The sequence below is a fragment of the Ursus arctos genome, unplaced genomic scaffold, assembly GCF_023065955.2.
Source record: "Ursus arctos isolate Adak ecotype North America unplaced genomic scaffold, UrsArc2.0 scaffold_18, whole genome shotgun sequence".
NCBI classification, from domain to species: Eukaryota; Metazoa; Chordata; class Mammalia; order Carnivora; family Ursidae; genus Ursus; species Ursus arctos.
Genome location: NW_026622852.1, coordinates 37,543,409 through 37,564,067, shown reverse-complemented (window position 1 = coordinate 37,564,067; position 20,659 = coordinate 37,543,409). Strand labels below are relative to the sequence as shown.

Here is a 20,659-nt window from a genome sequence, read left to right as displayed (position 1 = left end):
CCAGTGAAAGGCGTGTTAATTAATTGACCCCGAGGGGAAGTGTTGTTTGTTGATAGAATGTGTAGCTTGACAGTATAGCTGAGGGACCTTGGGCAAGTCACTCCTCTGAGTGAAGTTTCTTCATACGTACAATGTGTGGGCACTTACTAGATCCTTTCAGAGATTCCTTCTGGTTCTAATATTCTGTGACCGCTTGCCATAATCAGATAAGAAGCGAGACAGAGAGACAATATGCTCTACCCTTATGTATTCCTGCTTTATTCCTAGAAAATCTGTTGGTGACCAATATAGCATTATAATAATCTTCTAAGTAATGTACAACTTGATTTAATAAATAAGGTTTAATTTAATAAGGTTTTAATAAGTTTTACGTGTAAGGCTTTATTTCCTTTATTAATTATAAAATGAAAACCTGTATTGCGAAGATTGAGAACATGGGGGTTGAACTGTAGAAATGTTTTCTCATAGGTCTGTCGATTGTTACGTCATATATCTGGGACAGAACCTCTTGAAATAACCTGTGTACATGCAGAGGAGACGTTTCAGGTGACTGGCCAGCAGGTATGATCAATAGCAGATCATTCCTTTATATTATGTCCTGTCTGAGTGTCAAAACAAATTGTGTGGAAGGAAGATGTACATGGTTCTGCATAACGAGAGGTCAAATCCGAGAGTCATGAAGAAGATTATGGAATTGTCATTGACAGTGTGCCAGAACATAGCTGACATTCCATGCTGATGCTGCTCATCTGCAAAATTGGAGATTGGCCCGTTTAATTGATGTCCTAGTTCATATTTATTTTCTGTGGAGCTGTTTGCAGTGCAGGCTGTAATGCCATATTTGAAAAGTAATTTACCGGGGCACCTGGCTGGCTCAGTCAGTGGAGTGTGAGCATGCAGCTCTTGGTCTTGGGGTTGTGGGTTCTAACCCTGCATTGAATATAGAGATTACTTTAAAAAATAAAATCTTAGGGGCGCCTGGCTGGCTCAGTCAGTTAAGCGTCTGCCTTCGGGTCAGGTCATGATCTCAGGATCCTGGGATCGAGCCCCATGTTGGGCCCCCTGTTCAGTGGAGAGTTTGCTTCTCCCTCTTCCTCTCTCCCTCTCCCCCACACATGCTCTCTCTCAAATAAATAGATAAAACCTTTAAAAAAAATAAAACCTTGAAAAAAAAGTTAAGTTACCATTTATGGACCAAGCCATAAAAATATTTACATATTTTGACCTAGGATTCCCAAGGACATAAGGAAATTAGAAAAACAAAAACTAAAGCAATGTTTGTTACAGCATTACTTATAAGATTCAGTTGGAAGCAAAATAATTATCTTAAGTTAGGCAAATAGTATATTATGACCTTAAAATAATAATTATAACTAGAATTAGCAACATTGAAAGATGTGTTGTTAAAATGTTAGATGATAAAAGCAGGATACAGATTTGTATACTTGCTACTATGTAAAACCTATGTATATAAGAAAATGAAGGGTGCTTGGGTGGCTCAGTCAGTTAAGTGTCCAACTCCTGGTTTTGACTCAGGTCATGATCTCAGGGTCTTGAGATCAAGCCCCATGTCCGGATTCTCTCTCTTCTTCTTCTTCTACCCCTCCTGCTTGTGCTCCCTCTCTCTCTCTAAAAATAAATAAATCTTAAAAAAAAAAATGACTACATAGGAATATGTAGAAATGAAAGGTCTTGTGCTTTTTTGGAAGGATTGTGAGTTTTTTCTGAATTTTCTGAAATATAACTTTGTCTTTATAATTTTCCAGAGCCTTTAAAACATTGATATCCCATTTAATACTGTCCCTGTCAAATTAATCTAAAGAGAAAAGCGAGGGGCAGAACTTCCTTTCTTTTTTAGGTCTAAGCTCCAAAATACAATTTACCAGGTGTTCTTGTTCCATTTATCATGGTCAGCCAAAGGACGTCCTGCTAACTGCGGTATTAGATTGTAGATGCAGAGCCCTTGAATTTTGAGTTGAGAATAGCACAAGTGACTTAGAGACCATGGTGGCCTGTGTCCTCTAGCAGAAGCATGTAGAATGTTGGAGGGCTGTGTGCTCCCCTGTAGAGAACAGTGTCAAAGGCTTATCATGGAAGGAGGAAGTACATGAGTGACCCTTAGCAATGATCATCTGCTAAACATTTTATTGTAACCAGAGGATCTCTGCTTATTAAGAAAAACCAAGGTTTTCATATTTACTTGTCTACTTGAGATTCATCCTATTTGCCTTGGCTTTAAATGTATATCAGTAGAATTAAAGGGTTTGACTCCTCTGCCATATGCAATCAGCTCTTGCTTTCCTCAAGCCCTGCTTGCTATTTGGCTGTAATTCTTCACTTACTGTTTTTATTGTAGCAGGGATGTTAGGAATAACCATACTTTCTGCCCCAGGATGGTGATAGAGCCTGTTGTCAACTTCCATAACCAGAGAAGCACTTTTTTTCTCATAGCCTTAGCTTTTACTCCTAGTCTTTGCCATCTGTCTCACAAAGGGATCGTTTAAGGAAATAGAACATGCCTCTGGGATAATTTGTATTTATTTCTGGACATCTCTACTTTAGCTATGTCATTTTTATATTTCCTTTAGGATGTTAGATCCCATCCAGGGCACAGCGTAACAGTTTGTACAGCATACAATGGCTCCTGGTGGAGAGGGGAGTCACACTGAAATCTAGCTTGTAGTTCTCTGGTGAGCCCATGTGCCCACCTTCCCTGAAGATGGGGAACCTTGTTTTGCACATGAAGCTGCCACCTACTTGTCAAGCCCTGTGCCCATGTGACTCTGCCCATGCAGGAGGAGCATGTAGCTCAAATTCCCTTAAGGTAGCATGACGTGGACCGTATCAGTCTTCTGAAAGCTTTCCAGTGACTTCCTGTCTCACAGTAAAGTCCAGTCCTTACTGTGTATGTTCCTCATCACATGGCATCTGGTGACCTTCCTTTTTTTCATGTCAGTCCAGTCACACTGGCCTACTGGCTGGTCCTTGACCACCCTAGAAGTGCTCCCACCTTATCCCACACGACTCTCCCTAGATTTCCTTGTGCCCCCCACCCCCACTGGCCTTCTTTAGTTCTTTGCTTTTACATGCTACCTTTTCTGTGACCACCTAATACCCTCTCTCCTCCTTACCCTTTATTTTTATACATATAATTTATCATAATTTACAGTATCTTATCATTTACTTGTATGTCTCCCCCCATGCTAATGTGAGCCCCATGGAGACAGGCGTCTTTATCTGTTTCACTCAGCTGTTTCCCCAGCTCCTGGAACATGGGTACGGTGCCTGGCACAGAGAGGATGAATGAATAACTGTGTATTAGTTACTTGGTATCCCTGAGCCTCCATTCCTCTTTCCATAATGGGAATAATGTATTTTGTTTGTGTGTTTCTGAAGGTTAATACTAGTGTAGATCAAGCCTCTAAGACAGTATCTTGAGAATGTATCTGCCATGTGTTCATAGGTGTGTGTGTATGTTACCACTCCTACCACTACCAATACTACTAGCCACCTACCACTGTTACCACTCCCACTACTCCTGCCGGTCCTGCTACTGCCACCAGCACCACTACACTGTGACTGCTGCTTCTGCCACAGCCACTGCCCTATCTCTTGTGCGACAGTGCACACTACACTGTTTCTTGTCTGAGTATAACTCTTTGAATTCTGCTGTGGAAATAACTCTGTTGAAACAGTTTTCCTGAAATAAAGACCATTGCTCCCTCAATAAAGGTTTGTATGTAATAATGCATGCTGTTTATTTGTGGATCAGATTCAAAGAAACGGTGAGTTTTGTGGCGTGTGTCTCCATATTGGCCCACATGGCACTTATGTGTGGAAAGCACTTCATAGTTGTTGGGTTGAACAGTACAGCTTAAGTTTGGTCTCCAATATGATGTTGAGAGCTAAGATTTTGAAGTGGACACCTGTGTGTGTTGTATTTCATTAGATAATTTCTGCCGCTGAAACATTGACATTGCATCCATCTAGTAAAATTGCTAAAGAAAACCTAGATGTATTTTGTGAAGCTTGGGAATCACAAATTGGCGACATGTCAACACTGCTAAGAGAAATCAACGACGTGTTTGAAGGAAGACGAGGTGAGAAACTGTCCGCATATTTAAATATATTGTTATTTTAATTAGCTCTATTAGATTTTTGATGTCAAACCTCAGTTGCAAAATGAATTATCTTGTTATAACCCAATGGGTTATTTTTGTAGTAACATATCTCCCACAGAAAAATTGTGAAAACGTTGTGTGTCCTTCCTTATTGTAGTATGTAAACAGTACAATTTATTGTACAACAGTGTAGTAGATTTCTTTGAATTAATAATAATGTTCTAGAGTTCCTATTGAAATTCAGTCATTTTATATTTTATCTAAATTGTTTTTTAATGTTAGTACAAAAATTCTTCTGTAATACACTTATTCAATGATTTAATTCTACTAACTTCATAATGAAATGAATGTAGTTATTTGATTTTTGAATTGCTTTCCTTCCACTTGGATGGAATCTCTTTCTTTGATGACTACATAATCTTGGAAAATTTCCTGTGGTGGGTAAGTTCACTGGTATTTCTACAACATGTAGAATAGCACTGCATAATGTATAGGAGGGCGTCATTTTTATTCTTTATTTTAATAACAACTGGGACTTTTGTTTATTTTCCATTGTATAGTGCGTCCTGTTATTTATGGTTATGTGTTTTCATGTATTTTTTTCCCTTTGAATGGCTTCTGTTGGTGTCAAGCATGCTTGTTTTTTTTTAAAATAAAGTGTCCTTTAAGCCACTATAACATCAAATTACATATTTATTTTTATTGACTTGAACATCTAAACATTTCATATTTTTAAAAATACCTATTTAGGATAATCGTTGATTTGCTTTTAAAAATCAGGAAATTAGATAGACTTTGTAAATGTAGCATAATTTGTAAAGTATAATAAATGTTTACCATGCTTTTACATTTAAAGATTTCTGTGATAGCTAGTCTAAATGGCTTATCATTTTGATGCTTTTATAAAGTATTTATAGGCACATGGATTTTTATGTGAGGCAAGTTGCATATATTAAAAGGTAATATCTGAAGAATGGTCATTAGCTATAGGACTTGTTTAGGAAAGGAAGAAAGTGACTTCCCTGTCTTTCTCAGCACTAGCACCCACTACAGATAGACTAGAGCTGAAACAAGAAAATCCTATACTTGATGTTTGGACCACATAGTCACTGTGGTTTCTTTTACTTTCAAGCTGGGTATTATGTAAATGGTCTCTTCTCCAGGTTTGGATAACCTATCCTCAAAAAAATCAGGGTTACCTTAACTTAGGGCTGAAAGAAATTCCTCTGTAGGTGGGAAACTCTGCTGCCTCGATCAATGGTACATCCATTGTCTAACTGGTAAAGTATCTTGCTGTTCAGAAGGATCCTTATGTGGAGCTAACTGAGATAGTGTTGGTTGATTTCTTGTACTGCCTTTCTTTGTCCCGACTTTTATCATTAAGCTCATAAGAACAGCTTTTCTGACAAAGAATTCCAACTCTGGGTTAGCCATTACTGATTGGAATGAGTCCAGTGTCACAGTGTTGCTTTTCCTGTTCTGTATGGTTATTACGACAGGCTGGCCTGTTACCTTGCACCTGTCCATTACTTTCCATACAAAGGACGGAGTGTATTCTTCAGATCCTGATTTCTCTCTGCTACTGTTATAACTCATGTTATGGCTATTATTGAAAAGCCTTTGCTGTATTCTAGCTACCTTTGTTCTGCTCTGAATATCTTGACTCTCATTACTAGAAAAATTATCAGATATATTTGCAAGGATCGTTTAACCCACCAGTTAAAGCAAATAACATGGTAAGCAATGAGAAAGGGACTCAGAGCTAGGTCATTGTCCCCCTTACCCTGAGACACGCAAATTTCACAATAGGGCCTCCTGGGGTTGTTTTAAGAACCCAAAAATCAATACTTGTCTTCCTGCCTTTCTCTCTTCATCCATTTCTACCTTCATACCCAACCCTCCTGGGATGCCATGGTCTTCATATTAGAAAGGAACAGATCAGAAAGACTCCACTTTCCCTTAATAATGAATATGTAATCATAGCATTTAGAATTTGAGGTAATTTTAGGTAACTAAATGTTGAAAGAAGCCTTTTCTCACACCTTGTAGACTATCTCTCCTTGAAAGAGGCTGAATTTCTCTTGTTCTGTTTGAACCATCTTAGAATTAATATGACTAGGCTTCACTTTATAGGGATGTCCCTAATGGTCCTGTTCCATAGCTCTGCGCCTATTTTATCACTTGGCTGATTGGATGTGTAAGGTGCTGTTCACTGAAATGGGATGCATAGAAAGAGGAACATGCTTATGGATAGATAAGAGCTTATTTGGGGAACATGGAGTTTGATACAAGGGAGTGACCCATCCAGACAAGAGAATGAGATGATGATAGTAGAAATGGAGATAAGAAGACTGATTTAAGAAGAATTTTACAGGTCATATTGGTAGGATTTGGTGATTAATTGAATGTAGAGGTAAGGGAGAGTTTGAGCATGACGACTAGGTTTGGATTAGAATACCCCAATCCTGCTCCTGTGGTTAGCTCATAATCGCCTCTCCTTCAGTAGTTAGCGATTCATTTTCAGTGGGTCTGGGGACATGATCTTTCTGATCATGCCATATAGAGCTCCTTCCAGAATCAAAAACGCTGATTGTGGGAACGTCTAATGGGGAATTATATAGCACATCTTTAGTGGAATAGTGAGGCTTTTCTGTCCTTGGGAAATTAGCTTTAGTTTGTAGAGATGCAGAAGAGCTCTGGGTAGTGAAAATGAGGCAGCATTTCTCAGTTAGGTTTTCGTAAGAGATCATTTAGGTACTCCCATCAGATGAAAGGGGCTCTTGAGCTTAACCCTGAACTTAGTCCCTCTGGAGGTGTAAGGTGAGAAGTAAAGATGGTGCAGTTGTGGTGTTGATTTAGGGAATATTAGACAAAGGATTTTGGGAGTATTAAGTTTATGATACTCCTGTGAAAACAGTGCTTTGAAAACAGGTTTATACTTCAAATATCGACTATGTTCTCCCCATAAATATTCCTGTTTTTCCAGTTACTTCTGATGTTTATAACATGTTTTCACCAGAGATAGAAATTGTTTGTTAATGCCACTTTTTTAATTTGATAGAAGAGCTAAACATAACTGAGTCAATAGATTCGCTCTGCTTAGAATCAGTGGCAATAATAAGGCTTGTATGGAAAAAAACAGCTATAAAATGATTCAGATTAATGATTTTTGGTATCTTTATCAACTTTTTTTTTTTTATGATTATCAACTAAACTTGGCTTATATTGGAATTGGGGGAAAGAGGGACAACCTTACCTGCAGAGCATTTGGGGAAAAGCTATCTTGAAGAATGATCAGTTTTGCAATTATCCTCAAATATGCAAAGCATTCTGAGTCCAACTAAATGATGGGAATAGAGAGCAAAACAAAGTAGCTGTAAGACAGCCTCGGGGACTGGACGTGCCAGTGATTAATTGGTGATGGTAATGCCAGCAAACCAGATCATATGAAGGCTCCTTTTTTCATTGCATTTATTTCTCCCTGCCTTCTGGTTTCTTTAACTCTGTTGTTTCTCGGAGAAATAAGAGATACTAAGATAGGTGGCTTTTTTTTTTTTCTCTTGGAGAGTAAATGTGAACATTTCAGGGTCATAGGCACTATGGAGTATCACAAGGGTAGATAACACAGGATTGCTCACACCTGAGCTAATTATGCTTAAGTAATGATTATGCTTGTTTCTGCAGCTTATTAAGACCACTTTTTAGGGATATTATGGACAGGATTTGAACTTTGAATTAAGATATATCGTGAATTTTGAGGTTCTAAATGACTTAAAGTCTTCTATTAATCTTTCACAGCTAAATCAGGCACTTTTTATATCACGGCTAGGAGGTAAGGCCTGGAAATCATGTCGTTAAGTTTTATTTTTCTTTCACAATTCTGAGAACAGAAAATCATTAATAAAATTCCCTTACAATTCTGACATTACAAAGAAATTATTTGAACCATAAGGCTATTACCGAGTACCAATGGCTGACCTGTAATGACAGTGCATTTTTGAGATCAGCATTGGTCAACAGAAATGTAAGATGAGCCACATATGTACTTTAAAGTTTCTAGGAGGCACAAAAAAAATTTCAAAAGAAACAGGTGAAATTCATTTCAATGTTTTTTACTTAACTCAATGTATCCAAAATATTGTTACCATTTATAATCAATACTTAAAAATTATTAATGAGGTCTTTTACATTTTTCCCCCTTTATATTAAATCTTCAAAATCCAGTATGTATTTTATACTTACAGCACATCTCAATTCAGACCTGTCATGTTTCAGTTGCTCAGTAGTCATGCATGGCTGGTGGATTCCATATTCAATAGCACAGTTCTAGATGAAAATTTAAATATGTTATGAACAGGCTCATGCTGTTCATGTAACAGTCATTCTATAAGAAAGTGTACGACTTAGTGCTCTTACACTGTATTTACTCTCATTAGGTGAAACTGTGTGAAATTGCTGTTTTTGTTGATCAAAGTGGTTGAATATCAGCAATTTCATATGGTTCTACCTAACATATTACAGCTGAACAAACTCCCATTCCTTGAAATCAAGAAACAATTACTGTTCAATCTTATCGTGAATTCTTTCCCCTATTAACAAATTAGGCTTTAAAAACAATCTACCGTCCATTGTAACCTGACTTTATACATAATCCGGAAGTTTGAAATATGAAAGCAGCACAGGGGTGAAGTGGGCATCACATGTCGTCTACCTTTCCTCAGTTACTGTGCTTCCTGCGTGTGTTAATTCACAGCCGAGACACTGTTAATTTGGTTTACTTCATCTTCCTATCTTGTATGTTAGGGTTGCTCTCTTTGACTGAAAGAATACTTTAAGAATTTAGCTGTAAATGATTTGGTTTGATAGTCACAGAAAAGGAAGCAAGCACTGATAACCCGTACTGATAAAAGAAGCATCTCGTGTCGCTAGAGGCAGGCGGCTGTAAAAGTGCACCGGGAATGAAGCCTGTTGTAAATATAAGTAAACAGCACTGAGGTATTTTGCCTTTCTGCCATTACGCTGGGGGAGGTAGAGACTGTTCGACCAGGTACCTTAGAGATACAACTGTTGACAGCCTTCATGTTCCCCAAATTGCGATTTTGTTTCTGAAACACGTGTAACTAATAGACTAAATTATCAAAACTAATGTACTAACCTTCCTAATTAATATTTTAAAAAATTAAATGTGAATAATAGAAAATGCGCTAATAGAAAATTTGTTTTAAGTTATATGTGTTATTTGTAGGAGAGAAGTATGGCTACCTGTCACTTCCAAAGCCAATGGTAAGTAGCAGAGTTTTGTACATTTTGGAATGTTTTATTCAGAACTCAAATTATAAACTTGAGACTGAAATGGCTGCATCTGACTGCATTCCAAAATAGTGTCCACTAGATGGCCAGCGTGGTGACATATATGAAGGTGGTTTCTGTACCTTTTCAGGCAGTTGCCTTTCATTCTTCATGAAACACTTTAATAATAATCATTTATAAAAATAAAAATAATGAAAACACAACTGAATTAAAAAAAATAAGACAGGGTGTAAAATTCTAAATAAAATAAACCCTCAACACCTCGAGGCTGTGTCTTCAGTGCTTTATCAGTCGCTTTAGAGTCTACCAGACGGAGGAGGAGGATACAGGTGATGTGCCCGTCTGCACAAGGAGGGGCCAGAGAGATCACAGATCATCTCTATTTGCCAATGAACATAAGGGGCAGCTTGTATTTGAACATGTGTGTAGCTTTATAGCTTCCCCACATTCATTTTCTGTCCTATTTCTTCTATAGTAAGCAGCATTAGAATGTCTCAAAAGGGCTATGTTCAATGAGCAAATATAAACCATGAGACAGAAGAAAAAGGAAACGTTGAGGCTCTTCTGTTCTGCAGGGAAACCGGTAACAGAATAGCTGGTCAGAGTATCAAGTTGTGGTCATAAGAAGGGAAACAAAAACCAAGGAGATATACATATACTTCGAAGGCATTGATGATGACCTGTTTCTTTAGCTAAAGGAGCTAGGGTATTTTGTTCTACTGTATTATAATTTATACTTAGTGTACATCTCCTCAATGTGTGTATATGTGTGTGTTTATGGTTTGAGTAAATGTTAAAAAAAAAAAAAAAAAAGGTTAAGGTTACCAGCCTCTCCTGCCCCTTTATGTTCACTAGCCTCGGCCATTCTGGAACTCCTGCCCCAATTAGGGGAGCTCCCACCAGACCTCAGATTGAGGGGAATGGCCAACCTGAGCTGCCATTTCCTGAGAGCTTCGGCATATATTTTTCAAAGAAACATTGCTATTGGTAGTGGTTTCTATTCTTTTTTTTTTTTTTTTTTTTAGATTTTATTTATTTATTTGACACAGAGAGAGAAAGCACACAAACAGGGGAAGAGGCAGAGAGAGAGGGAGAAGCAGGCTCCCTGCTGAGAAAGGAGGCCGATATGGGGGTTAAGCCCAGGACCCTGAGATCATGACCTGAGCCGAAGGCAGACACTTAACCAACTGAGCCACCCAGGCGCCCCAGTTCTTTTTCTTTTTAAAAGATTTTATTTATTTGAGAGAGACAGAGAGCGTAAGGATGGGGTGGGGGGAAGGGGGAAGGGCAGAGGGAGAGGGAGAAGCAGACTCCCCACTGAGTGGGGAGCCCGATGTGGGGCTTGATTCCAGGACCCTGAGATCATGACCTGAGCCAAAGGCAGATGCTTAACCGACTGAGCCACCCAGGCGCCCTACTATTCTTCATGGAAATAGGCATCTGTTGGGTAGCCTGGTAACCTAACTGCGATGTTTTCGCCTCTGCTAGGGGAACTATATTCTGAGTTCCATATAGCTTACACAGAAACAAACTTGCTGTTTCAAAAATAGGGGCCCATCCAATATGTTGATTCAAATATGAAATGCTACATTCTTTTTTTTTTTTTTTAAGATTTTATTTATTTATTTGTCAGAGAGAGAGACAGCCAATGAGAGAGGGAACACAAGCAGGGGAAGTGGGAGAGGAAGAAGCAGGCTCCCGGCGGAGGTGCCCAATGTGGGGCTCGATCCCAGAACGCCAGGGTCACGCCCTGAGCCGAAGGCAGACACTTAACCAGTGAGCCACCCAGGCACCCCGAAGTGCTACATTCTAAGTATAATCTAGTATACAGCCTGGGGTAGAGGATTAGGACCTGGGATGTCAGTGACACTAGGGTGCTGAGATTTAGCCCTCAAAGGGCAAATTGGTTAAAGGAATTGAGCTCCAGAGTTATAACATTAGGAACATGTGGAAAACTACATATAGTGGCTAATTTTAGGACATCATTTTATAAAAATAACTCAACAGAGGGGCCAGGAATGTTTGGAGGCATAATTACTGGACTCTGAGAAGACCGCGGAAGTCTTTAAGTCCTTCTGGGATGTAAACTGCTTTCCCTGGTCCCGAGTTTCTAACTACTTACGTGTTCAAAGCTGAACTCACATGCTGGAAGAGTTTTTGCAATTAGTTGTTTGTTTCAATTTAATTTAATATAGTTTAAGTATGTTCTGAAAATATTTAAATTAAAATTTTATTATATGTCATTTGTTATGCTTTCTATTACTGTTGCATTTCCTCACAATGAACTGTACTGCTTTTTAAGATGTCTTAATCTTTTTCTTGTCATAGAATAATGCAAACCCGAAATCATTAAAGTCAGACAAGCCTGACTCTGAGGTAAGACCTTTTTCTTTTAACAGTCTTACTTCCAATCTTCCTTTTATATCAATAATGACAATATTATGGTGATTAAAATGTGTATTTTATAGGAGCAAGCCAAGATAGCAAAGCTTGGACTTAAGCTGGGTTTGCTTACCTCTGATGCCAACTGTGAGATCAAGAAATGGGAGGATCAGGAAAATGAAATTGTTCGAAATGGGCGGAACATGTCCAGTATGGCCTATTCTCTGTATTTATTTACTAGGTAAATATAGTTACACTTTGATCCTTTTAAATCATTTTAAAAATATTTGGTGTAAGGAAAAACTCATGTTAAATCATTGATAGGTTAAAGTCAATTTCAAATATTTGGTAAAAAAGACTGTAAGTTCTTATGATAATTGAGTGAATGCAACAAGAAGACATTTATTTAATTAGGATTTAGATTCAGAAGATAACCCCTCCAGGTTTGTGTCCTGTTCTTTTCATAGTTTTGAAAAAATTTTGCATTCTGATTTTTGTCCTTCTATGTATCATTCTCTCTCCTAGCCAGCATCAGTAAGTTTAGAAAACATGCCTTTAACTCTTTATGGAAGTGATTAATAATTGATTAGATAATACAGATCAAAGAGTGGAACCATGAGGACTACCACCTCAGTAGGGTGCCAAATCTCCATGAATCAGTATTCATTAGATAGCGGGGAATTTCCGTAACTTTACTATTACATGACCTACGTTCTCTGTCTTGTCTGCATTACAAGACTCTTATTAATCAAATGCCTCATTGAAGTCCACGTTGATTACATTCCACAATCTTCTGTTAAAATAATCTATACGTGTGGTATAGTAATTCCATGTTGCTAAACATTTATCAGTTATCTGCTCAATAATCTGCTCTAGAATTTTCTCAAGGAATGACTTTAAACTTTTCACTAACTTTCTGAAATCTGTCTTTTTTTATTTTTGGAAACCTGGAAAATACTTGCTATCTCTAATGTTATGGCTCCTCTCCTACTCATTCTGATTTTGAAAATATTATCAGCAGTGGTTCACACCTACAAGTTGTTTCAGTATTCTGCAATGTAATCTATTTCATCTGGAGTTTTTTTTTTTTTTCTTTTAAAGATTTATTCTTTTAGAGAGAGAGAGAGAACATGCACTTGTGAGTGGGGGGAGGGGCAGAGTGAGAGGAAGAGAATCTCCAGCAGACTCCCTTCTGAGAGCAGAGCCTGAGGTGGTGCTCGATCTCAAGACCTGAGCTGAAACTGAGAGTCAGTCACCCAACCGACTGAGCCACCCAGGCACCCCTCATCTGGAGTCTTAAAAGCTCAATTAGAGTAGCTAGGATCTCCACAACTGTGTGGGCAATGAGGTTCAATAAATAGCACCCTTTTTCCTACTCAAGTTCTGAACAAAATGAAAAAATAAGCAAAAGAGTAGGCAGATAGGGGATGTAACCTTTATACTGATAAAGCTATTATTGGATGATGTAGTTTATATCCACTAGCAAGTAGGTTGTTTTTTTTTTTTAAAGATTTTATTTATTTATTTGACAGAGATAGAGACAGCCAGCGAGAGAGGGAACACAAGTAGGGGGAGTGGGAGAGGAAGAAGCAGGCTCATAGCAGAGGAGCCTGATGTGGGGCTCGATCCCATAACGCCAAGATCACGCCCTGAGCCGAAGGCAGACGCTTAACCGCTGTGCCACCCAGGCGCCCCAGCAAGTAGGTTTTAAAAAATGATCTCTAGAATTCAGAAATCTTACTCTACAGGGACAGAATGCGTCTCTTAAAATACCCAGAAGAGCAGGTGTCGCCCAAAGGCAGCTTTACTTCCAAGAGAAAAAGGAGAAAGGAAAGGCCTACCACATCCAATTTATTTTCGCAAAGTCACCAAAAAGACTGAAAAGCTAAGTAAATGTCCACACTCTTCTACAGGAGGGAATAAGTGCGAGAGCTGAGAGAAGTGAGGGATGTTAGGCTAGTGAAGATCCCTTTGTACGAAAGGAAGGTCAGAAGTGAGGAAGAAGCATTCATTTCCCTCTTGATGAAGTCCTCTACCTTTTCAAGATAGCGAATTCTTCTGGAGGGTGCAGAACAAGTGATAGGAGCTGAGTGATTGGGCCTTGGTTGCAGTCATCTGTTAATACTTTCCCATACTTTCCAGCATGGGTCACCTTTCCTCCTCGGTGGTTTCCTTCGTTTTTAATCGTTTTTCTGCAAGCTTCTCCTGGGATTGAGTCTTCCTAACACAATTTTGACCTTTTTTTCTTAGTTCCTGTCTTTTAAAAATCTGATGAGTCAAATTTGCAGAACAAAGTAAAATGGAACTCCTTCGTTTACCCACACCAAATGTGCACAGATGAGCTGAAATAACACAGATCTTGACATTTGGCTACAAACATGCTAGTTATATCATGGTGATAAAAATCAGATCTTTAAACAAAAAAATTTTTTTTGACTGATGAAAACTTAATCCCATGACCTATGGAGATCATGACCTGAGCCAAAACCAAGAGTCAGACATTTAACTCACCGAGCCACCCAGGCACCCCTTGTTTCTGAGACCCATCTGTTAACCTTCACAATATCCAGTTTTACAGTTTTTCTGGGCAATTTTATAGCTTTTCCTCAGGCTGTTGTTTAAGGTTGTCTTAACAATTTATATAATTTCTCAGTAATTTATAGATGATAATTCATATTTTTTGATAATTTTAAAGATTTTATTTTTAAGTGCTCTCTACACCCAATAAGGAGCTCAAACTTACAACTCCAAGATCAAGAGTTACATGCTCTACCAACTGAGCCGGCCAGGCATCCCTATTTCTTGATAATTTATATATTTAAGATTTACTGGTGCCTTCTAGCTTAAAAAGATTTCAGACTTACCAGAGCCTTATAGGTTTTTAAATGGTTTCTGTTTCACGATTTCATTTGATGATCACAGCGGTTTATCAGGGAACAGGAATAATTTGTTCACATGTCACAGATGTTGAGGCCAGAATTGGTTGTTATTAGATTTCTTCTGATTTATGCTCTTTTTAATGCATTCTGTTGTTCTCTTTGCTATGGTTTGCTTTTTGTTTTTAGAGGTCTTGGTTCTTCTTGGTAGTTTTCAATCTGACGTTCCAGAATGTTCTGATGAAAGTGGTAGCACAAATATTACTATGATTATTTTATGTACTCAGTGCTGAAACTTAAATGACGTGCCTTGTCAAAGTTTTAGAATTAAAAATGAGAGTTTTTTGAGTTTTGGTCTGATCCTCTTAACATTATGTAACAAAGGCCTTTTGGTTAAGACATATTGTCAGATCTCATGTATTTAATTTGTGAAGCAAAATGAAAAAGCTTTGTTAAAAAGGAAAAATAAAACGTAAATATTATTTGTCAGTATTAAATTTCTTTACATTATAAAATTAACATATATAATGTTCACTGAAAAATTTCGAAGTGCCCTAAGAAGTAATAAAGTTGTTTAAGAATAAAGTCACAATATTATTAGTTTACTCAATATTACTCTTCAAAATTTGGGATCTATTAATACACAAAATGCTCTAGAACTCTTTCCTTATGAAACCAATTTTCAGACAATAACTTTTTCTTACACGTCCTTGATAATTCATTTTATTTCAGAGGAGAGGGGCCGCTGAGAACTTCCCAGGATTTAATTCATCAACTAGAGGTATGTTTTATTTCTATTTTACGCTACTAATTTAATTCTGGGCTAAAAGTGGGTAATAACAGATTTTCTAAATGATTTTCCGTATCATGTTTGTGTGCTTACCTGTGCACACACTTGCATAGAGAAAAGTGGAAAAGCAGAGGGCTTGCAGTAGCATTTTGTGGGGCTTTTTTTGGATATCTTGTGTAAAATTCAAATGTTATAAGGATAAAGAGAATGGGCTTTGTTGACAGTCAATATGTGCAATAAGTTATAAGTTTTCCAAGCAGGTGCAAATATCCTGTCAGCAGACACATATCCTGGATACCTTCCTGAATGCTAGGAAGGCTTTTTGGCCTCTTCATTATTGGATTGGATGAATGATATTGAGTAAATGAGGACCACACATGAGAAAGCATCTGTCATAGGCTTGAGACAGAGGGTACTTGGTACAGTTTCTTTCTTTCCTTCCATATTCCTGCTAATTTAAGGCATTCAGGGAGAGACAGACATACTCACCGCTGTGCCCCAGTGTGTCCAATGGAACTCCACATAGGCCCATCTTGAATTCATCTCCCTCATTAGAGGCATTAGATTGGCAAGTGGGTTGCAAGATTACTTTCCCTAACTCTCACGTTTGTTTGCTTTTCTAGAACCAAAGGCATTCTTACATTTGAAATGTGTAATTTCTATCACTTTCTCACCTTTAATATTTCCTTTGGCATTCCCATGTGCTGCCCCCAGAGCCTCTTCAGGAAGGGATTTTAGCTTGGGAGGATGATTATCATCAGAGTCAGAAGATTTATAGAAAATATTTCTTTCATATTTTTTTCGTAAAGTCAACTATAAATGAGCGATTTCCCTTAAAACAGTTGGAATACATTCTGGATTCATTCTGCTCCATTTGGCTCATATCCATTTGAAGTCATACCACACCACAGGGGGTATTTCACCGCGAAAACCCACTAGTCACCTTCTTCCTGTGTGAGCTTATTCATTAAACCGGTGTCTACTGAGTTGTCTGCTGATGAACATGCAGCGCTCATCAAGTGTTTACTGAGCTTCTACTGTGTGTCAGATCCTGAGGGGAAGAGCTCTGTGGAGAAAAGAGAACAGACCAAAGCCAGTGCTGGCCTGGAGCTTACATTCTAGTGGGAGGAGGTAGGCAGGAGAAAGTTAAGCATGCAATGCCCCTATATAAGCATTTAGAGAAAAAATCATGAAAGATAGAGCGTTGATAGAAGGGTGGCAAGAAAAGACCTCTCTAAGGGGGTAACATTTGAGTAGAGAGATTAATGAATGAGAGGGAGCTGGATGGATATCTGGGGGTAGAATATTTTAGGCAAACAGAGTGCAAAGGCCCTGAGATGTTGGGGTATGCTTGGGGGGGTCTAAAGAAAAATACGGAGGCAAATGTGGATGGGATGGAGTGAGCCAAAAGGAAAGTGGTAAGGTTTGACATCTCTGTAGCCACGGGAAGAACTTTGACTCTTTTTTCAGGTATGAGGGAAGACCCGTTGAGGATCTGGAGGAGCAGTGGCAGGATCGGACTTAGGTTTTAAAAGGTTTTTGGCTTGACCACCAGGGTAAAGGGTAGTGCCATTTACTGAGCTAGGGAACACTGAGGGAGAACACCAGATTTAGAGGGCGGAAATCAATCATTTTGTTTTGCTCAAGTAGTATGTAAAAGACTGGTGTCAGGATCGTTCAAGAATGGAGAGAGAGACTGGGAGTCATCAGCTTTCAGGTGGTTGTAAAACCATGATAGTCCAGGAGATAGACATGGATCTTGCCCCTGAGAGGTTTACAGGTCAGAAGGGAAGAGATGTAAACAGAAAGTGGTAATGTGGGATGATGAGGAACGTATGGGTAAGAGAGTCATTCTGTTTGGTTAGAATCCCGTGTAAAACTCATTGGTTTCCCTTTTAAAGGATAAGGAAGGGAGCAAAGGATTATTTGACCTTGAGATCAGTCCATCCAATGATAGCAAGGTGGTAAGGCTGTTGGATAGAGTGTTAAGGTTAACCCCGAAAGCATTGCTTCCTTCTTCATGTTTTATCTAATTCATTACCAAGGCACATTACTTTTCTTCACAAACCACCCTTGCATTTTGCCATTCTCTTCTTTTTTATGGCTGTGACCTAAAGCTAAGACTCCTACCCTTTATTCCCCTGCTGTTTCTTACTCTGAAACATTCTGTTACCATTTTAAAATAATCATCCTAAATATTCCTATCTTATCTGTCCAACCTTATTTTTCACTGTTCTTTGCCATCATCCCGTTCTCCTCACTAAATTATACAATGCATGGTGAATAGTCCAGAACCGATCTAAATTGGTCCTCTCAAATGGCTGGTTAAGGAATGTGTATGGGTGACAAATTTTAGTGGAAGTGGGAAAGTTCTGTTTTGACCTCGTGTTCTACAATGCATCACCCTTTTACAGTTGAGGTGTTGTAAGATGAGCCCCCGATCCTTCCAGAAGCCCACACATAATTTGTATGGTTATTTTGTATGGTTATGACCCTCCAGTGTAATTGGAGGTTTCCAGGTGTAGAGGAGCCTCTCCAGGGACTGATTCTGCATCAGGCCTGAGAAATATCTTTCTGAGTACAGTTAAACATTTGTGTTTCCTGGGGAGAAGAAAAGCTTCAGGCGTTCCATGACAGACCTTTTATGTTTAGGTTTTACTTTTAAAATTCAATAAGACAGTTAGCCATGAATATATTTCTTACGAACGATCTGTAAGATAAACGTCTAACTAATGATACTTTTCTTTTCCACTAGGTTTTTGCTGAAGAGGGCTTAAAGCTTGCTTCAAGTGTACAAGTTTTTTCAAAACAGGTAATGCAAGTCTGCCTGCTTGGTCTTGGTGGTGATGTCATGAATACCCACCTGGGGAGTATATTATTAAGGTATAAGGGTATTTAAAGTTTAAAAGATGGTTTTTGTTGGAGTTGTTATAACCTCCTAAATTATATTTCAGCTGAAAGATGATGACAAGCTTATGCTTCTCCTGGAAATAAACAAGTTAATTCCTTTCTGCCACCAGCTCCAGACAGTAACTAAGACACCTTTGCAAAATCAAGTGTTTCTAAAGGTAAAAGGAAGAGTGGGTTATTCAGGGAGACACGTGAGAAACTTTCACACTATCAGGTTTGCTTCTAGCCCATTTTTCTTCAGAGTGTTATTACCCCCAGACGGGCAGTTTACTTCCATTTTTCATGCCTTAATTGCAAGACTCATTTATCATCTGTAGTTGTAACTGACTCCAGGGAGCAGTGGGTTCACCAAATAAATCAGCTTTTTGGACATGATTACGTCCACAACACTGAGCAGCTACCCTTAAATCCTGATGTTGTCACATGTCTAACCAGACACAGATCCCTCAGAGTAGGGGCTCCCGTTGTTTGTCTTAGAGAATTTAGCTTATGCCCACAAAGCAGTGTGCCAGAAGTTGCAAAGTAGGGGGTTCACTGCCACCATTTGGAGAGTTTTAAGTGCCTAAACAGCTCAAAATAAAACAGGTTGATTTTCCATCCATTCTTCGGGGGTTCCATGAAGTGGGCAGGAGACCTGGGCAACAGGCCCTGCACTTGTGTTCTGGGGCCTCCAGTCTGCTCATGTGCCCTAATCCATATGCCTTTTGAGATCCTTTAAATTTCTACAATGACATTTTATCTGGTTAAAATGAAATCAAAGATACAGTCTTTTGAAGTACTCTTTGTAGAATTTGACTGCTTGCTTTCTGTCATTATAGGTTGATAAGTGTATTACAAAGACAAGATCTGTGATGGCTATTTTGGTCCAACTTCTCTCACTTTGCTATAAACTGCTAAAGAAGGTAAGATAGTTTTTCTGTCTGAAAATCAGGTTTTTAAAAATAAGTTTCTAGAAAAATGCAAAAGAAATAGTTACTATTTAATTTTGCAATTTTTATTTTGAAAGTAAAGTAGAAACTAATTGTCTTAACTCTTTCTAGCTTCAGTTGGAAAATAACAGATGGGTCTCAGTTACAAATAAAGACTCCGTGGACGGTAAAACTTGAGAAGCTTTTGGGGTCAGATCTCTCGAACAGCATGTGGCAAAACTAATATTTTTAGAAAGTAAATGGTCCTTTATATTTTCAGAAATTCAACAGTTTTATAAAGAAAACAATTATGAAATCTTGCTTTATTTTCTGATTATGAAACTGATTGTGATGCTTTTTGGTGACTAATAAATGCCATGGTAGTTGCTACATTCCTGATTGCGTGTGAATTTATGATGGGACATTGCCACTAATAATGTTCTTGAGAGTCAAACCAAATATCTCAACTGTCTTAATGACAGTTTGATCCAAAGAAGCTATTTTGAATGTGCTCACCTTTGGCATAAAATACCTTAATTTCCTCTTTTCTCCTTTTATTTAAGCTTATCATCTAGAACACTAACTTTCAGCAGAAAATATACAGTTGTCTGGGTGAACACAGGGGTTTCCTTAAATCTGTGGACTCTTCTTCAGTCCTTCTCTGTCCACAATTGTGACTGCCCTCTTTGCTGTCCTGTCACAGATCACCCATGCTAGTAGCACACGTTCATTCTCTAACAAGCATTTCAGAGCACAGGCTCTCTGTTGTGCTGCACGTTATCTCCCCCTTTCCCAAAAGCAGGGTCTTGGAGCCCACTCCACAGAATCTTCCAGGAACTCACTAGGAGATGGCTTTCATGTCTCCTTCTACCATAGCTGGCTGGCCTGTCTGCCTTGAACATTAGCTGGAATCCTAAGCCTATCTTACTGGTGTAAAAAAAGTCTTTGAACCAGCCTTCTCTGTACTGACTCACGGAATTTAAGATATGAGACAACAATGGAACTAAGATGTCTAAAATAAATTCTGAATAATCATGCATTTTGTATATGTGCCTTTGGAATGTTTATCATAAAATAAATAAACATCTTTCATCTTTTTAATTTAGAGCTTAAAGCTTTTCTTGTTTTTTGTTTGGGTTGGGGCTTTGATTGAAGGATCTGATTTATATGTTCTGTCCTTATAGTATAACTTTGTTTTGAAGTCTTGCTAGTGCTTGTATCCCAAAACTGTGAAATTCATTTTGAAATCTGATAGAACATGTCAGTTGTCAAACGGCAGTAGTTATAGAAGCTTGTCTGATGATTGGTATCTGGGTCAGCTATCACAATCAATATTCACAAGATCCTGAAGAACCACAGTAC

General features: G+C 38.4%; 1 protein-coding gene across 4 annotated transcripts in view; it reads left to right on the top strand.

Annotated features, from left to right (window-relative positions):
* Positions 1 to 20,402, top strand: part of CTNNAL1 (catenin alpha like 1) — a 59,756-nt gene extending 39,354 nt beyond the window's left edge. For 2 of the 4 annotated variants that reach the window (XM_026506052.4, XM_044386755.3), the window contains 10 exons: positions 469 to 561; positions 3,950 to 4,100; positions 9,367 to 9,404; positions 11,760 to 11,807; positions 11,900 to 12,054; positions 15,422 to 15,470; positions 18,235 to 18,291; positions 18,434 to 18,547; positions 19,208 to 19,291; positions 19,430 to 20,402. In XM_026506052.4, the coding sequence (XP_026361837.2) occupies positions 469 to 561; positions 3,950 to 4,100; positions 9,367 to 9,404; positions 11,760 to 11,807; positions 11,900 to 12,054; positions 15,422 to 15,470; positions 18,235 to 18,291; positions 18,434 to 18,547; positions 19,208 to 19,291; positions 19,430 to 19,495 (855 nt within the window). In that variant the 3' untranslated portion in view covers positions 19,496 to 20,402. Of the gene's footprint in view, positions 1 to 468; positions 562 to 3,949; positions 4,101 to 9,366; positions 9,405 to 11,759; positions 11,808 to 11,899; positions 12,055 to 15,421; positions 15,471 to 18,234; positions 18,292 to 18,433 lie in introns of all 4 variants that reach the window. The other 2 variants (XM_057313647.1, XM_057313648.1) reach the window with 1 other exon arrangement.
* The last annotated feature ends 257 nt before the right edge of the window (positions 20,403 to 20,659 follow it).